The sequence below is a fragment of the Amphiprion ocellaris genome, chromosome 17 (assembly GCF_022539595.1).
Source record: "Amphiprion ocellaris isolate individual 3 ecotype Okinawa chromosome 17, ASM2253959v1, whole genome shotgun sequence".
Classification (NCBI taxonomy): domain Eukaryota; kingdom Metazoa; phylum Chordata; class Actinopteri; family Pomacentridae; genus Amphiprion; species Amphiprion ocellaris.
Window position 1 is genome coordinate 16,181,350 of NC_072782.1, and position 17,873 is coordinate 16,199,222.

A 17,873-nucleotide genomic window follows, 5' to 3' on the forward strand; every position below is an offset into this window, starting at 1 on the left:
GCTGGTTAAAAAAAAAAAAAGTACTAATTTTAAAACCTTCCTCAGACTTTTTGAGAATAACTTTATTTTAAAAAAAGTGCCTTTAACACCTGTTGAATAGTAAAAAAAAACTTCCCTCTAAAAATGAGCATGTATACTAGAATTCTTATGGTAAAGTGAGTGTTAGTTAACCTGGTTTAACCAGATGGATGCAGGTTTGTTTGTTTGCCTACGAGTTGCCCTGACATGCTAGCAGCAATAGTTAAGAGGCATTAGCCTGAACTGCATCTGTGAGTGATGCAGAGAGGTTGGTGTCCCTAAAGGACTTGTTTACAGGATTAATGACACACCTCCTGCTGCCTTTTATTTACCCATAAAAATCAGGCTGATTTGTTCCAAAAAGGAAGCAATTATGTCGTAAAAATCAAGCAACATCTAAATACATGAAGAACATAAACAGGTAATTGCCATGAGAGATGAAAAGAAATTAAATGAATGCATTGTCATGAGATATGGAAAGGAGTACAGACTAATTTAAACAAATTCTTTTGCTCTCTAAGAGAACTAAGACTGCTCTAACACAACTTCTAACACCCTCCAAAAATACATTCAGCCTTGCTCATGCTATGATATGTTGAGGTCAAACTTCAATCTTTTTTATCTGTGTGCAGTTGGAAACAATGCACCTGATTTAACTCTGTATGTTTTTTTTAAAATCGCTCTTCTTGAGAGCTGTTGCAGCACTTCCGCTTTCAAAAAAACGTGCGACTCCTGCTAGATCTGTCCGACGCTAGAAAAATACACACTTCCCTCTTTTCTGCCTCATTTCAATCATTTCCTCTACGATATGTTCACACACAGTACTGTTGCACCACATTGTTCTCTAGCCTTTTCAGACGTCACGTTAGCACCAATTCACAGCAATGTTTGTACTTTGAGTAACTGCTGCCCTTTCAAATTATGACCCTAAACAAAAACTATATTTGCCGGGTCCGGAAGGAACATTGTGAGTTACCGCCCATTCCTGAGGTCAGGAAGAGCTGGAGGGTGAAGTGCATAACGGGAAGGCATGCTTTGACCTTCCCCAGCGACTGTCGTCCAGTGACTCTGTTACAACACACACTGGACTATACAACAGGAACTGGTGATGACACCAACCAGAGCACTGAGCTGGTGCTGATAAAACTCCCCCTTCAGGAAGCCTTATGAACTTTCCTGACAATCTCCCATGATATGAATCACTTGATTCATACTGTGAGCTCTAATCCTTTTCTTTTTTTTCTGTCATGTGCAAATAAAAAACCCAAAGTAAAACAATCTGCTTCCAGCACAGATTGCAGAGAAGAGCGCAGGGAGCAACTGCAGTCTCCATGCTACTGCCAAGACCGCTCAGGCGTCTTGCTAGTTTCTGTCAAAAAAAGGGGGAAGGTGGGTGAGAGGGACTGTCATTGTGAGCACAGTTAATTTGAAGAATGAAGGGACAAAATGAAGAGACTGCTGGTGAGTCAGACAAGTACCACGGATTCAGAGTTATGCGCTACAGAAGCATGCTCGAGAAGCACAAAGGCTGAGCACTGTATGAGTGAAGGTGAGACTTCTGTTGGACTTAATTGGTTACAACATGTAACTACTTTAAAATAGTACAATTTTGAAGGCCATTCCGAACAGCAAAATGTAAAAATGAAACCTACGGTGGGCCACTGTGAGCACGATTTACTGAGGTCACGTTGCCTACATGTAGAAACTTACTTATAAAAGAAAATTACTTTTAACAGAAGAAATAATCACCTGCTATATGATGAGACATGTAGGCACCGTGACCTTTGAATGAGATATGCAAAGTTTCTGTCTTTGGATTACTTCACCCATACAGTGCAGCAGGTACAGAGCTCAGGTACAGGTGTACACACACACGCACACACATGCACAAAGCTTGCTGGACACACACACTTACCCCTCGCCTCAGGCTCCGGAGGCAGTGCATTTTGGGTTTGGAGGTCATGAAGTCGTTGAGGCGGTGGGAGAGGGGCTCCTTGTGCTGCTTGGGAGACTGGGGGTCGTTGGGAACAGCAGAGGGTGAGGGCGGGGATGAGGCTGGGGGGGCAGGTGGGGGCTGGTGGGGGGACGTTAACAGGGACATAAGCTACCAGTAAGAGAGGGAGCCGTGACGGAGAGGAGGAGGAGGAAAAACATGGAAGAAGAAGTAGAAGAAGAAGAGGAAAGAAGAAGAAAGGGGGCAAGAATCCAACGAAAAAAGACAAAGGAGGAAAAGGAGGAGGGAACACAAAACGAAATAAATAAGCCTCCTACAAATATTAAAAAATAAACACACAACAGAAAACCCCAACAGAACATAAAGACAACCAAAAGGAAACCTATTGTATGAATTGTTATGTTGTGAGGGAAAAAAAGGCAAAAACTGTCAAACACAGAAAACATAAAAACGGTTAAAAAGAACAAAACGACCGGGGTGAGTAGGAAGCGTAAAATGTGTTAAAGCAAGCGGCTGCAACAAAGCAAACAGCAGAGAGTTTCAGTCAAAGCGCATGCTGCCGGCTTCCATTTTAGAAATCCTTTCCCATTTTTCCTTTCCCCGACCTCATCAACATGCCAGCTAAGACGAGAAATTCACCACATCCCTGAGGATATCAGCCGCTGGATTTGAGGTCACCATCAGACAAACCTAATTGCTTATCTCTGTCCTAAAACTGCATAATTCATGAACCAGGAGTTTAGGAGTGAGAGGATGAAGCAGTGATGAGCTCTAAGGTACCACACAATGCGCATGCATGGGCAAGTGATTCAGAAACCCTTGTTTTCAAAACGAAGAAACTGAAAAATTACTAGAGACCCTTGTTCTGGAAGGCAATAGTGGTTTCGAATGTGTTTAACTTGCATGCATGTGTGCTTGTGTGCATGTACAGTGGAAATACCTCTCTGCACGGCTCTGTGCTGTTGCTATACAGAGATTGCTGTATTTTAGGAGGTTGCACTACAGTGACTGTAAATACCATATTGCTGTACACAAAAGTACACTGGGGTTTCTCACCTAGTATTGCACACACGTGCCTCCAGTCTTTCCCACACACACGCACCCAATTACTCACTCATGCTCTGGTCTAAATTCAATACCAACAGTGCCACCAGCCCATAAGACAGCCAGAGATCAGTTTTGCTGTTCAGAAGCAGGAAACTGTAGGAAGCTACTCGAGGCTGATCGCCAGTCAATGGAAAAACGGCGAAGGGAGACTGTTACTTCAGATCCGACAGCAAGTTAATATCTGCCAGTTGAGTTCATCCAGAGTGAAGGTAGAAATACATTAGTGTGTGTTACAGAAGGGAGGCTCCAAAAAACCGGTGAGGGTGATTGCCAGGGAGGAGGAAACGGGTGGCAAATAATAACAACAAAAATGGCAATACTAACAAAGAACTAGCAACAAATTCCTTCAGCTTAACATAGTGAACAAAAGTCAAAATACCTACACAAAAATGGAAGTAAATGAAATACATAATCAGTACTATGAACTACAAATGTAACATTGAACACATATATTTATGTGGCCACTGTATTACAAGACAACAAAAACATAACATAATACAAGCTATAAGATCCCTTCGTCACATCAAACAGAAATCTCCCTTAAGTGCAAGGTGACCTCCAAGTGAGGAAAATGCACTAAAACCAGTGGAGCTTGCTGCACATTCGAGTGTAAAAGTGGCTCTGTGTTAAGTGTTCATCCATGTGTTACCTTGTTCTTGTTCTTAATGAAAGGCCACAGTTTGCCCTTGCTCTTGCCAGCAGGCTTCTCTTTGCCCTCTCTGGAGTTGGACAGGCTGGTGTCAGACGCCGTTCTCTTCATGGTTTGGCCATAGTCCTCGAACTCCACATCTCCCGGGGGCTCAAACCCGGACTTATAGGACTCCACCACCTGCTTCGAGTCCTTATGGGAGACAGCAATAGCGGCAATTAGTAGGGGTCTTATTCTTCATAGATTTACTAACGTTTTTTCGTGTTTTTCAAAAATCCCAAACAATGACTTAAAGGAGGATCTCTGTGTGTTGAGACTGTCCAGCTAATCATCAGGTCTGGAGAAACAATGTGGCCTGGTGACTCTGTTGTTTATTGTATTTTATGTGAGATAAGAGTCCATGAGTGTGTCATGAAAGGAGAGGGAAAGCCGTTATTCAGTTTGTGGGCCATGGAAGAAAGAGGAAAAGACCTAAATCTGTCAGGCAGGAGGTATGACAAAACACCAAGGTCAGGGACACAGCCAGGCTCATCAGACACAGGAAGAAGCACATGAATCAACTGCAGCGTACATGGAACCTATCTGAACTGATAAGGGCAGAGGGTCTGGTTGGAGTTAGGAACAGAGGTTAAAGTGCTCTCCCTACATGGGAGAAGAATACGACAGAGGAAAGAGCATGTGATATATTATTCCCTGTTGTTGTTTACTGCAGCAGAACAGCTACAGGCTGGAGTCATCTCCCTGGAGCTGGGCCACGCTCACAGCTAGACATTCACACACACATACTACGCAATCGCTGGGGATGGTCTTGTTTTTTGTCATACGGCAGGCAGCCAACATGTGACATCTCAATATATCAAGCTGTTAATTTTCTCTTTAACATAGGCGAATGCTGCCTTCCATTTCCAAACAATAAATAACAATTAGCAACGAGACAGAACTTAAGCCAACAGCTGAATATGTGCTTCAAAGAAATAGACACACTGAAAATAGAAAAGCTCTCACGAGCTGTGATCAACAACGTTGGAGAGATAGGAAGCCCAGTGGTTATAGCTTCCTCCCATTTCCAGAACAGGTACAGCTATTCTGGCAGAATTAGATGAGATCAATACCACTCTCATCGCTGCCCATGAAATATGAAGCTATAGCAGCTGGTTAGCTCAACTTTGCACAAAGACTGGAAATGAGGAAACTCTTGTTGGACAGATAGAACAAACAAGTATGTTAACTGGTAAACTAAAAAGTTTGTTATGGTTTGATACAGTTAGACTAGCTGTTTCCCTGTATTCAGTGGTGTTAACTGATTTTTCATTGTTATTATAATATGAATATGTGCATTCACATTCAGCATGTGAACATTTTACTTGCGGTGTATTCACACCATATGGCCAGTCAGAGAAAGCCCCAGCTACCCATCAGATTAATTACTGTCAACTATCTGGAGACTGCAAGGTTTGATAGCATGACTGCTGAAGGAGGAGAGAAGAGTCGAGGAAAATGCCAAAAGACATCATTGTTGAACTTAAAAGTAATTTTTTTAAAGGTAGCGGGGTACTTAAACTTTTGTAAGGTTACAACTTCTAACTAAATTACTTTTCTGTTAAATTTGTTGGGCATTCATGTGCAGTTTGTCAAATAAAATTATGGTATTTTAATGTTTGATGTTTTAACAATACTTCCTATTAAAGCAGAAAGACATATTATCTGTGTAGCTCACACACTTCAGTACACTACAATGGTCTATTTATCACAAGTCATATCATCACAATAATAAACAATGTTATCACACCGCAGATTTTCCTCATATTATGGAGGCCTTGTATCCACTTACTATGTTTACTTACAGTGAGAGAAATGTAGTTATTCCACTGACTAGTTTACAAATCAAGACTGGACAGTCTGTTAAAAGTTTTCTAAGTAATGTTTAGCTCTAAAGTCAACCCTCTTCTGTTTCAACCACACTCCTCATACTTTTAGCCTTCATCTATGAGTGGACATGAGGGCGCTGAGGTCAGTGTCTCATTATCAGGCACTCAAGCTGATGCATCATTGACGAATATTGCCATCTGTGTGCTCACTGATTAAGTCATATGTAAGTAATGGGGTGATCCAAAGATTTAGTACCGCAGGTTCCTTCTACATTGTAAAAATAAGACTAATCAAAATTGAAGTAGACCTTTAATCCCCGGTATAGCTCAAAATTCTAAAAACTTCATTTCATAAAGCTGCCATGACTCCTAAAATACTCATATCTGTCATACTTCACACCTCTAGCATGGAATGAAAGCCAAGTCAAATACGTTAAATCTAAAGCCAGAAGTGAGATAACAATGACATCATCGTTGTTATTTTTTCTGTCTATGGAAAGCTCCCTTACAAAGCCACAAGATACGACCCTGACTGTTTTTACAGGCTCAGTAGTCTGTCTCTTGCTGAGGCAAATGAACTTCCTGTGTAAAATCGGTGGAATGTCCCTTTAAAGGGGACTACTTTACGTATTTTTAACACAGAAAGCCCCAAGAACAGTTCAATGGGGAAACACAGCATGTGCTTGTAAATCATTGATTTTATTACTACAAAAGGGAGGTCACCACATAAATTGGATCAGTGTGTTCAAGTCCTCTCTCAGCTATAACACTGCCCTCCCTCAGAGGCTTGTTCTTCACAGGTGGGTTGTTTTTTATTTTTAAAAAGCCCTCCAAGAGTCCCATTCCCCGACCACACTTGTTGCTTAAGTGAAAGCCTTATCGGTAATGTGGGGGTGGTGACTGACAGCTTGGCTGAGTGAGTAATAGGTCCCATATGCTGGTGTTTGTGCACATTTCTACTCTTCTGTATACTCACGGTCTTGGGCTCGATGGACTCAGCAGCTTTTGTCATTCCGTCTAAACACTTCCCAACAATGGGCAACACTTGACGGTCCACGTCTGAAAATGTCTTCATGCACACTCCTATCCTCTCAATTCTTCTCTCCTCCATGTCCTGAAGTTTCTGCATAACAATGAAGCATATTCAAATGTGAATACAAGCTTGGGCAGGATTTCATTTGAAAAATGCTACAATGTAAGTCTTAAAGCACTGTGTTTTGATACTGAGCATCAAAGGTTGAACATAGCAAACAAAACCAGAAAAAAGAACACTCAACACTCATGAACATTTTTCTATTAAAATGGCTTGTACAGAATAACTGCAGCCCTAATTAGAGTTGCTTGTTACCCTCACTGTTTCCTGCATGTTGAAAATGTATTTTTAGTTGTCAGCCCGGAGGGGACTGGGTGGTGGTGGGCTGCAAAACGCTTCGAATTGAAAACCTAACAAACGATTGCACATGAATGTAACATTCTGGCAGACTATTCAGTCAGCTACATTTGTATGGAGGGGTTTCCACAGAGAAAAATAAAAGTGAATTACAAAAACAAATAAATAAATTAAGGTAGAGGCAGAATTTGGGTGATCAACTGAAATAAATCCTACGTAAGGGTAACACAGGTTCCCCAAAAATAACTGAAAAAGTGAAATGTACTGCAACAACAAATCAGTTTAAGTAAGGTATACTGATAAACTTTACTGCCGTGGTATTTACCTGGAATATGTTGGGAATAACTGTGTAGTAATGTTCATTCTGCTCCTGGTTGAACTTTTGCAGGTAGGAGGAGTAATCGCCCTTACTGTCAGCAGCCATCTGGTGCCTCATCTGAGCTTGCTGCCGTGCCTGAGGGAAAAACCCAAGACAAACATGCACATCACAGACACGCTCTCTTCACTAAACCTCACTGTCCCCCGATTAACACAGACATATGGGTTACATACACACACAGCCAGAGTGTAGAAACCTAAATGATTTGACATATTTGTGCATACGAGTACTCATGCATACACATGTGCACACATAAACATTGAGCTCAGTCACAGGTGCAAATCCAAGTGGGGAAGCAGCAACAGCCTTTGGCATTAGATTATATGTAGGCCAGTACAAACACATAAAAAAGGGAGACGACAGCCTGTGGTGGCTGCAGAATGAGGGGATTTGAGACTGCCCGCCAGTCTGGCCTATCTCTACTGTCGATAATGTTGATTATTTTAAGCTAGTTCATTCTAAGGGAAGGGAGGCAGGCAGTCAGAAACGCAGCAGGGGCAGCCTATTACAGATCCACAGCAAGCAGATGGAGATGAGATTATCTCAGCTAGACAGCATGTGGAGTGTGCGTGTGTGTATGTGCGTCGTGTTAGCGTTCATCCAGCTAAGTACTCGTATCTGTTTCCTCTTTCCATCAGATCCAAGGCCCGTCCACACACAAATAGTGATTTCACTGGGTCATCTATAACAAAGAGCCACCTTATGAACCTGTGATTGTAATCAGCGTTCAGTCTGCTGAATGTGGACCCACACAAAAAAAATGCAGCTGTGTAACTGTGCAGGGAAGTAGTGGGAACATAACCCTGATCTGTCGTAGCCCTGAGGGAACCATTTAGAGGACTTCATCCAGTTTTCACCTACACACCAACCTGAGGCAAGAGCCGAGTCTCTCACACTCACACTCACACACATATGGGTAAGTAATCGAGGGTATAATAGAGAAAAAAGGAGGACATCAGAGTAGAGACACTCGTCAGATACAAAAGTACATTATTCCATCCCACGAGGAGTGACAGATAATACCTCAGTGGAAAATGATAGTCACATTCTACCAAAAAAAAGGAAGGTGAAATCCGGAGAAGAGCTAAAAAGCACACATGAAACTCCAGCTGTTTAAAATCTACGTGCCGGCCTGTGGGCATGCAATTGCGCATATGTGTTGTGCTGGTGTAGGTGCATGCAAAGTGCGCTGAATGTGTTGAGAAATGATGAGCGTACACATTATCACCATGGTAACCTGGCAGATAGAGAAACTTTGAAACAAGCTGCTGTGTCTGCAGCCACATCACATCCTGTTGTCATTCTGTGGAAATTACCTGTTTTTCTGTTAGAGCTCTGTGCATATATACACGTGTGCCTTAGACATTTCTAGCTATCTGTTTATCTAGACATAGCTTAATGGGGATCAAAAATGAAAAGGTGGAACATGAAAAAACTTGGAGTGGAAGTTGGTCGGTAAAGATTTGCCTTACACAACATTATCGGCATTTCTCTCATTGTTATTTCCAACACATATAAACATCAGGGCGGGAAAGTGTTCAGCAGAAGACAGTGCAGTAAGCCACTGATCACAGTCAGACAGGACAGGGCGTGGTAACAGACCTGGTCGAGGCTACGTGTCAGACTCTACAGGAGACCGTGTGCGTATCGAGACACAAGTCGAGACAGTGTGTGTGTTCCCACAGATATAAAAGGTTCTCTGCCCACTGGACCTACCTTATGGGAACTTCGCTTCAAGGCATGGCATAAAATAAATATACAAACACACACACACACACACACACAAAAGAATTGTTAGCTGTTTCCAGCTAAACAAGAAGTTGCCATAGATGCACTTCCTGGACCACCATGACTCAAAAGGGGAAGTTGGTATCAGGATAAACAAACACAATCACCATAAAAATACTGAAACCACTGTTTAACGCTATTAAAAGAGGCTGAACAGAAGTAGAGAGGAAGCCATTATGTAGTTTTTCTTATGCTTTATGACTGAGAATCTCAATAATAGGGAAGTCTGTCAGTGTATGTGACTGACAGGGGTCCCTGAGAGAGCTCTAACAGCCTTCTGTGGATATCTGAGCCGAGGATTCAAACCCCAAATTGAAGCATTTGTTTGCCAGAGGTGGAGAGGGAACAGTTAGAGGTTTGCTCCAGCTGTGCAGAAGAACCACAATACCTCAGCTCAACAAACAGCAGCTCTTCTGCATTAAGGGAAGACATCAAATTATAGAGAAATGCAACTCCTGAAACTTAACCTGTCGAAACAGTTCCTTTTTTATTGCTAGGGAACCATAGGTCTGTTAAAAATGTTAAACAATATTATTTCGTCACTTGTAATATCAAATCCTATTCTGACCTTCGGCTGCAGAATACTCAGACACAGACACGAGAACACACATAACTCCTCTTTCTTTTTCTTCCATCAGTTGTCTGTTCTGTCCATCTCAGACCTACTTAAACTATGAAGGTTTCCACTAGGGACTGACTGTATATCAGTATCAGATTCAGTCGCCTCACTCTGTCTGTAAGCAATGTCACATCCACGCCATCTAAGTGACAAGTTACACATCACAAGTGACAGCCTATCAATACTGAGGGGGTAAACATTAAGAAGTATCTTGTAAATAAACACATGTAAAACCTAAATAAACAAAACTATTCCAACAAAGTTTAGTTTGCTATTCTAAATTTGCAATATTTACAGTTTTACTGCAAATGTATATAAGTTCCAAACCTCAGATTCCTGTCTCCTCCATTACTCATAATCTGTATTGCTAACAGCTCTTAAAAAAAAAAAAAACAAAACACATCAATCGACCCCTAGTTTTCAAACTGACTATACTAGAACGCAAACTATGGTAGTGACGTGTCCAGAACAAGACAAACACACCAAGGGGCTCATAATCAGTTCTTTTCTGGCTTAGATTTATGACCAAATTAGTTGATTTCGTAAAATCAAGCAGATCACTTCAAAATGACATTCCACTTAGCTTACATTTAAAAATGACGCAGCAAATATACTAGAAATGGCTAAAAACTCTATATTTTATTTAGTTTAAGCTTAAGTCACGAGGGATTGCAGCTTAGATGTCTAAAACACAGAGAGACAAAACAGACAGTACAGAAATAAAACACACACATTCTCTTTTTTCCCAGATGTCCACGCATTCAAAAAATCTTTTCTAGAATTTGGTTACAAAATCACAGTTGATAGATTTGATATCACAGTTACAAGGGACAACATACACAAATAAGTACCTGTTAGAAAAGACATGTAAGACAAAATGTTTTAGAAGATACAATCATCTTCCACACATATTGATATAAGGGTGTTTTGCCTTTTCTATTCTGAGTTCCTCATTTCTGAGCAATGGAAATGCGAGTAGGTGAAAAAGAGAGCTGAGGTCAGTCAAAACCCCCATAGAGACAGGAATGGAAACAGAAAAGGATTAATTGAAAGTTATCTCATGTGACAGTTTGCATCTGAATTAAAGGGCAATACTGGTGGTTTTGCATGTTTTAGTCCCATGAACTACAATTTATACATATTTCTGCTGGCATTTTCAAATGAACATTTTCCTGCTCCGAGATCTCTTTTAATTGTTTAAAAAACTTTACTTTTGCTAAATTTGTGAACTAGTTTGAGAACACTTCTTTGTGGGGAAGTTTGATACTGAAATGTAAAATGTATAACATTTAGTCAGATAATTAGGAGTAATAAAATACTGGACATGGATGTAGAAAAGGATAATGCATACAAAGTTTCCTGAAACAGGAATTTTTTTGTAAAGCATTTAGCAGGGACATAAAATACAAGTTAGTGTGCAGACATGCAAAACTACCAGTAAGATTCTTTAGGGTTGCGTAGGATGTTTTTATCACTTTTACACAAGCAGCAGTGTAAACTAAATTTGAAAAAATGCAGCACTGTTTCATTTCCTTTCACTGAATTCTGTGTAATGTCTCGATCTTCCATGCTTCAGTAAATGGAATACTTGTAATCAAAGACAACACAACTGTTGTTTCAAGACTAGCTTCTTGAGCTGCTGTGCCGGGTCTTTCCAGTTTAGGTCAGTGTTAGCCTAAGCCTATTGTAGCTCTTTGGCTGCACGTCCAGAGTGCAAAAAAGGCTCTTTATTCTAGCCTATATTTGCATAATAATCGGGTCTGAACTGTGTCAACTCTGAGCCTGAGCTCCGCTCCAACAGCTGATGAAGCAGCAGGAGCACGCGCTGCTGACCCATGATGCCTTGCGGGCGTGGGAGCTGTGTGGGTTAAAGGCTGAGATTCTGAGGACTCTTTTAATTGGTCATGACAACAGGAAATGACATCAGCTTCAGGCCCAGGGGGCTTGAGTCTACAAGTCCTGAGAATTGGATGGTCGTTGCATGTGCTGATTTATTGTACTGGACACATAATCACTGAAACAACAGCATTTTTTTCACCGCTATGAAAAAGCAAAGCAAGCCTACACGTATAATCCACAAAACAGATAAACACACACAAGCACTGCTACACAGTCCACTATATTGCTAGTGTTTGGTGGCTGCTTTACATTGATAATGAGGACTCAGTGCTGCTATCAGCTTTGTTTTAACAGCAGATCGCTGTGCTGCTGAAACAATGCCAGCTTTTACACACAGTCCCCACCATCAAACAAACAAACTCAATCTTTGCTGTCTTTTTGGGCTCAGTGGACTGTGGAATCCGGACTGGGGGCATAGAAGGGGAAAATGTGACAGAAAATGGTGACAGAAAGGGCAGGGTGCTAGGTGAGGGGGTGAGGAATGCCAGGCAATTGTGTTAAGCCGGAGGGTATAGGACGAGCTTGCGTGATTGTTGCATGGCACTGAGATGACACATACCTTTTCCACGTCAGCCTTAGTCACGTTAATGTCAGCGTCCATCTTCTCAAAGTATTGCTGTGCTCTGTCTGCTTCTTTGCAGTCCCTCTCAAACCTTCTTTTACACTGAAATCAGAGGATTTTCACAGACATTACATCAGTAATTTCCTGCCATGACCCTCCACAGGGACACTATATAAACTGACCTTTAAATAAGCATAGTAATGGACGTCATAACATGTACATATACGTCATATACGTTTCAGACTCTGCATTGTGCGCAGCAGAGATCAGTTTATGTCACTGACACAGCAGTGTGGTCTGTTAAAGTCTGCAGCCTGCAGATTAAACAAATGTTCATAGTGGTCATTTGTGTACAGAAAAACAACCATTCATACAACCCTCTTTCGACCCCTCCAACCGAACAATCAGTGTTTGTTGGGCCAGCATGCACTCTGAACTATGCCTATCTGCCTCGCACACAATGGTATCATTGAATGCAGTGAGAAGTTTGAGGAGGACAAGGCAGTTATGCATCTCTCTCGCACTCTTTCTCTCCCCCGTCAAAGGGGCCTGGCAGAGATAAGAAGTGGTGTTCTGTGTAGTCTCTCTTTAAGCTCCCTCACTAAAACAAATAGAAAGACAGTCCTGGGCCTGCGCTCACCTAGTTTTTCATTGTACAGTAGTGTGAAATTTCATACTGAAAATCTGGCCTGCAACTTATATTCAGATGAACGTTCAGTATTTCAATGTGTGAATCCACATTCTCAAGATCATTTTATCTAGATGAACCCCATGTAGTACTGTGTGTTAATTCGTTTTTTGACACTTTGTCTTCTTAACAATTTAAACCTGTCATTCAGAGAACAGATGGCACATCATCTAACAATATAAATTATGACAATTCATTCATAGAAAATTAGTTGTAACCTTATTTTTTAGTATAACATCTGCCCTTTATTGTCATGGCATACTTATAACCAAGCAAAAGAAGAAATGACACATTGTTAGAGCTTTCTGGGTAAAGACAGAACCAGAGGTCCCTCAGGGCTCTGATATTTTCCTTTTTTCCCAGACATAAATTGACTGAAACCTCCTGTCTGTGCTCCATCCATTTTTATGATGATATACTTTGCAGTCACACAACTCCTCCTTGAGTGTCTGATGCAGCATGTGCTTCAGTATCATGTGGTGTTGATGATGATGATCGATTGTGCCGTGGGCAATGGAGGTCAAAAAACCATCTGTGCACAGTTTCACATTGTTTTTTAAGCTTTAATACTGCAATATTAGTGTACTTGCTTGTTGCTTGAAAAATATCTATGAAAATTGGGTCCATATGGCTAAATATACATTTAGATTATATTTCTTTTTATGATACTAGTCATTAATGTAATATACCATCATGAAAAATGTTAGAAATGTAAAATTTTCAAGGTGATGTACTATTGTTGAACATCCTACATTAGCTGCAGATCCAGCTGTACATTACTTGTTAACATTAATTGTATAATGACTAAGTGAAATCTAAGGCTATTGTCTGGTTAATGCGCTCTCTGTGAGCCAATGCATGTGATTAAAAAAGAAACACCACTCTGTAACACTGCCCTACAGCCTTGACTATAAAGTGTTTTAAAAGGGCTTAGTGATAGCAATTCTCCACTACAGAAATATTTTAACTGAATGATTTCCTGTGCTTGGAGCAAGCAGCTCCTAAAAAATATTTTCTGTTTTTCACCTTGCTTTCAAGTTGTTTCTTCAGCCTGGTAACCTAAATTAGACTGCAGAGTTTCTGGCTTCTCAGACAACAAAAGGTGGTTCCAGATCTAAACAGAATCCCTGATAAATTTCAGTTAAATGCTCTAAAACCTCCAACCCTAGTCATGACATTACAATATTTCTAAACATTTTGTGACTACATACTAAAGATGGCACCATTAAAAATTAGTGTCAGGGCAATATTGTGGAAGAGCTCTTAAATGGGCTCACTTACCGATTCCAGCTGTTTCCACGAGCTCTCAATGTGCTGCTGTGCCTTGCGCCCATCATGGAAGTGCTGTTAGAGTTGAAGAAGGAAAAGAAAAAAAGATATATTTATTATACCGCTATTCATGAGTTTAAGGGATTTAAAAGCAGGTGAACCTGACCTTGACATACTAGGGATTATAAATTAGAAGCAGTGTGGAATGAGAGTCTCAACCATATCATTAATCACCATGAATATTACTCACACTGTGACATGAAAGTATTAATGCAAACTGAAAAACTAGGGCAAATTCAAATAGACACTATAATATAGTACATCAAAAATTATGACCGCATAACCCATATGCTTAAGACTCAGAGATTTATCCAAGCTTGAGCAGATGGCTATATGTCTATTTGATGAAAGAGCAACCGGATCCTATCCTACCAGTTCACTACAGGTGCACCAACACTGTGGTACAATTTCAAAGCAACAAAAAATCAGCACGACAAAACCATTAGAAATTCCATCAAGAGAAATAAAGTAAAACATACTGCAGGAATACCTAACAATGACAACCAGGGTACCAGCAACGGTGCGATGAAGCAGAACAGATGCTGTTTTCATGAAGCTTCAAAGTCACATGTTGCGTACAGATCATGACGCCAAAGGCAAGTTTCTATTAAAAAACAGCCCTCTCTGCTTTCTGCTTTCTGCTGGGGCCTCATGTATACATTGAATCTACATTGATTTCCTGATCTCAGTAGAAAAACATGAAAAACATGACTGTGCAAGTTGGTTTTCTAACAAGGACTATCTTAACAAAAAAAATAGATAGATAGATAGATAGATAGATAGATAGATAGATAGATAGATAGATAGATAGATAGATAGATAGATAGATAGATAGATAGATAGATAGATAGATAGATAGATAGACAGATAGACAGACAGACAGACAGACAGACAGACAGACAGACAGACAGACAGACAGACAGACAGACAGACAGACAGACAGACAGACAGACAGACAATTATAGATAAAGATATATGTTCAGACCAAAAGGAAAAGAAAGTTAAAAGACATGGCTCAACAGCGTCTCTCTAGTGAGGCAAAAAGAAAAGAATCAGGGAATCTGTCTCTCTGTGTGTTGGTGGGTCAGTTCAATACTTCAGCTCCCTGATGACAATCTCTAATGAGCTGGGTGATCCCCTAACTTTCTTCTTCTGCCGCACAATGAGGTTGGCGTTTGTGGTTTAGAGTGAAATGTGTAAACCATAACTGTGGATGCACTGTTGTGACACATGGTCGGGAAATTCATGCCTCCCTCTGAAAGAGCTGTAATAACTGTGGTGATCCCCTGACTTTTTCTCTTGTGTCATCACCAAGTATAGATTTTAATTTGTCTAATACTTTTGCTAATGACCAAAATTCATGCAAAACAAATGACAGTCCCTTCAGCCTCATCTGTATGTTTTTAGTGATAATTACATTGACAGTTACAGCCAGGACAAAAAAGGGTAGCATATGAAACACATAGAAGCTAACTGATAAAGTAAGAATAGTACATTACATGACACAAGAAAGCTAAAACACAGCATGAAATACGACTTGGAAGACAAGCCAGATATTGTAATCCAGGGGGAGACAGACAGGCCACGGAGGATTTTAGCACTGCTAAGTGTGGCATATTGGACAAAGCTAGGTGGCAGCTGCTGGTCTAAACTCACACAGCACATACGCTGTGTGTTGTCGCACAAGACCTTGCTTGGCCTATCAAGGTGCACTTGGCCAGGAGGCAGAGCACATCTCTCTACAGCACTCTGCATGGTTGACAGCAAAATCCCCCTGGAAGTGGAAACACAGAGGAGCAATTTGAAACCTCTGTTGTTTTGAAATTAGATTCTGATCACTTATAAAGCATACAAATACTTCCTTTATTGCCTGCAGTCAAGCTAATCTGCCAAAGAATTCAAAAAGAATCAAATTAAACTGAAAACGACAGAGACTTGACTATCAATGAGGTATCCCCGGGTTACGCAGACTGCGGAAGCGAGGGTCAGTAGCTGAGTTGAATATCGATGCTGCCATTCAATAACGGACCACAGCCATTCTAAAGAACAGAAAGCTGTTGCTTGTACTTCTCTGGCATTTCAGAGCTTCTGCAGCACAAGGAAGTCAGTATTCTGTGGACTGACTTAAACACACAAGCAGGAGATGTGAAATTAAGACTGACGCAGGGGGTGTAAAGCTCCTTCTCACCTGAATAAAACTGAACATGAGGGTGGTAAGTTAGTGGAAATGTACCACGGTTTACCTCAGATAGTCACACTTCTCATTTCCCAAAGTTTCGAGGGAAGCTGCGTAAAATAAGGAAGTGCTCCAGTGTTTCAGAGGAAGTATTTGAGCTCTAACAGAAAATGGGACATTGTGGAGCTGCTGAAAACCGTACAATGCAATGTACTGTATAGTTTTTGAGCCTGACCTTCAAACATTTCTTTGATAAGAGTGATATTGTCATTGATATACTTTGAAAATATGTCTCACTAAATGATGATATGATACAGTGCATATACCATGAAGCTTGCACACAACGACAGAGCACCACAGACTGGATGACGTCACTGTTACTGTGGAGCGTATTTTCAGCCAAATATTTGTCTCCATAACAACAATTCTGACTAATATCCAGCATCTCATCTGGATCAGCAAACCATCCATCACTATAAAGATAAACAAACTACAAATGACACTCTTCTCCAAACAGCTCCATCAGATTTACACGATCCGGCTGGAGGACGAAGATCTACCGAACGCACCGCCAAATCAAACCAAGACACATGAGCTCATTCACTTTCACACACGATAAAAAGAGCCATCAGCCATCTGGGATGCAGGTATACTGCAAACAGAGAGGCAGATGTGCTGCAGTGTCGGCTTCTCCGTGTTTAAATTCATAGACTCTGGAGGTACATTTATCACTCTTAGTGTATCTAGGCCTCAAGGTTAGCGTAGACATATGCTGTCTTTCTTGCACTCATCACAATCAGTAACAACATGTGACGGCTGGTGCTGTCAGGGACATCTGAGGCACTTCAACACAACAGGTCGATGACCTGAAGCTGCCACTCTGTTACCCAGGCAGTTAAACTATGAGTAACACAAAACGACCTCTTTGAAAGTTTTACTATGGTACATCACTAAATTAACTGCAATAAAAGTGGGATTGGAAAGTATGACATCAGAGACAGCGGATTTAATATTTGCTTAATAATGCAGCGCAGGCCTGCTTTCTCTGCTATGACTACAAAGCAATTTTCATAGAGAAAGGAATTCCTCATGATATGACACAGACCACCAGATTCCCTCCAGGTGCCATAGTCCTTGAGACAGAAACAAAGCATGTAAGAATGAAAGGACACAGATCTAGCAATCTAATAAGAGATTTCATAGAACTCTGATCCTGTGGACACTTCAGGGACGAAACTATTCACTGCCTCTCTTAACGGCTTCTGTATTTTCCAGTGTCATATACACATAATAGCTGCCTCCTACATCTCTAGAGATATCTATCGGATGTGTGTACATTCATAAACTGCCTAATATGCTTTCAGCAAAACAAAGACATAAGGCGACGGAAAGATGAGTCAGGAAACATCCTCTGCTGTCTGACAAATAGGACAGGAAAGGAAGACCC

At 40.9% G+C, this 17,873-nt stretch overlaps 1 protein-coding gene across 23 annotated transcripts in view; it reads right to left on the reverse strand.

The window, feature by feature from the left end:
• Window positions 1–17,873, reverse strand: part of LOC111575731 (formin-binding protein 1) — a 61,552-nt gene that overhangs the window by 15,501 nt on the left and 28,178 nt on the right. For 9 of the 23 annotated variants that reach the window (XR_008604538.1, XM_055019160.1, XM_055019147.1 and 6 more), the window contains exons 5-11: window positions 14,203–14,265; window positions 12,231–12,335; window positions 9,082–9,096; window positions 7,312–7,440; window positions 6,573–6,719; window positions 3,729–3,920; window positions 1,934–2,122 (exon numbers count right to left, since the gene is read on the reverse strand). Coding sequence is in view for 22 of the 23 variants with exons in the window: in XM_055019160.1 (XP_054875135.1) it covers window positions 1,934–2,122; window positions 3,729–3,920; window positions 6,573–6,719; window positions 7,312–7,440; window positions 9,082–9,096; window positions 12,231–12,335; window positions 14,203–14,265 (840 nt within the window). In the remaining variant the exon portion in view is untranslated. The remainder of the gene's footprint in view (window positions 1–1,933; window positions 2,123–3,728; window positions 3,921–6,572; window positions 6,720–7,311; window positions 7,441–9,081; window positions 9,097–12,230; window positions 12,336–14,202; window positions 14,266–17,873) is intronic. The other 14 variants (XM_055019155.1, XM_055019159.1, XM_055019162.1 and 11 more) reach the window with 7 other exon arrangements.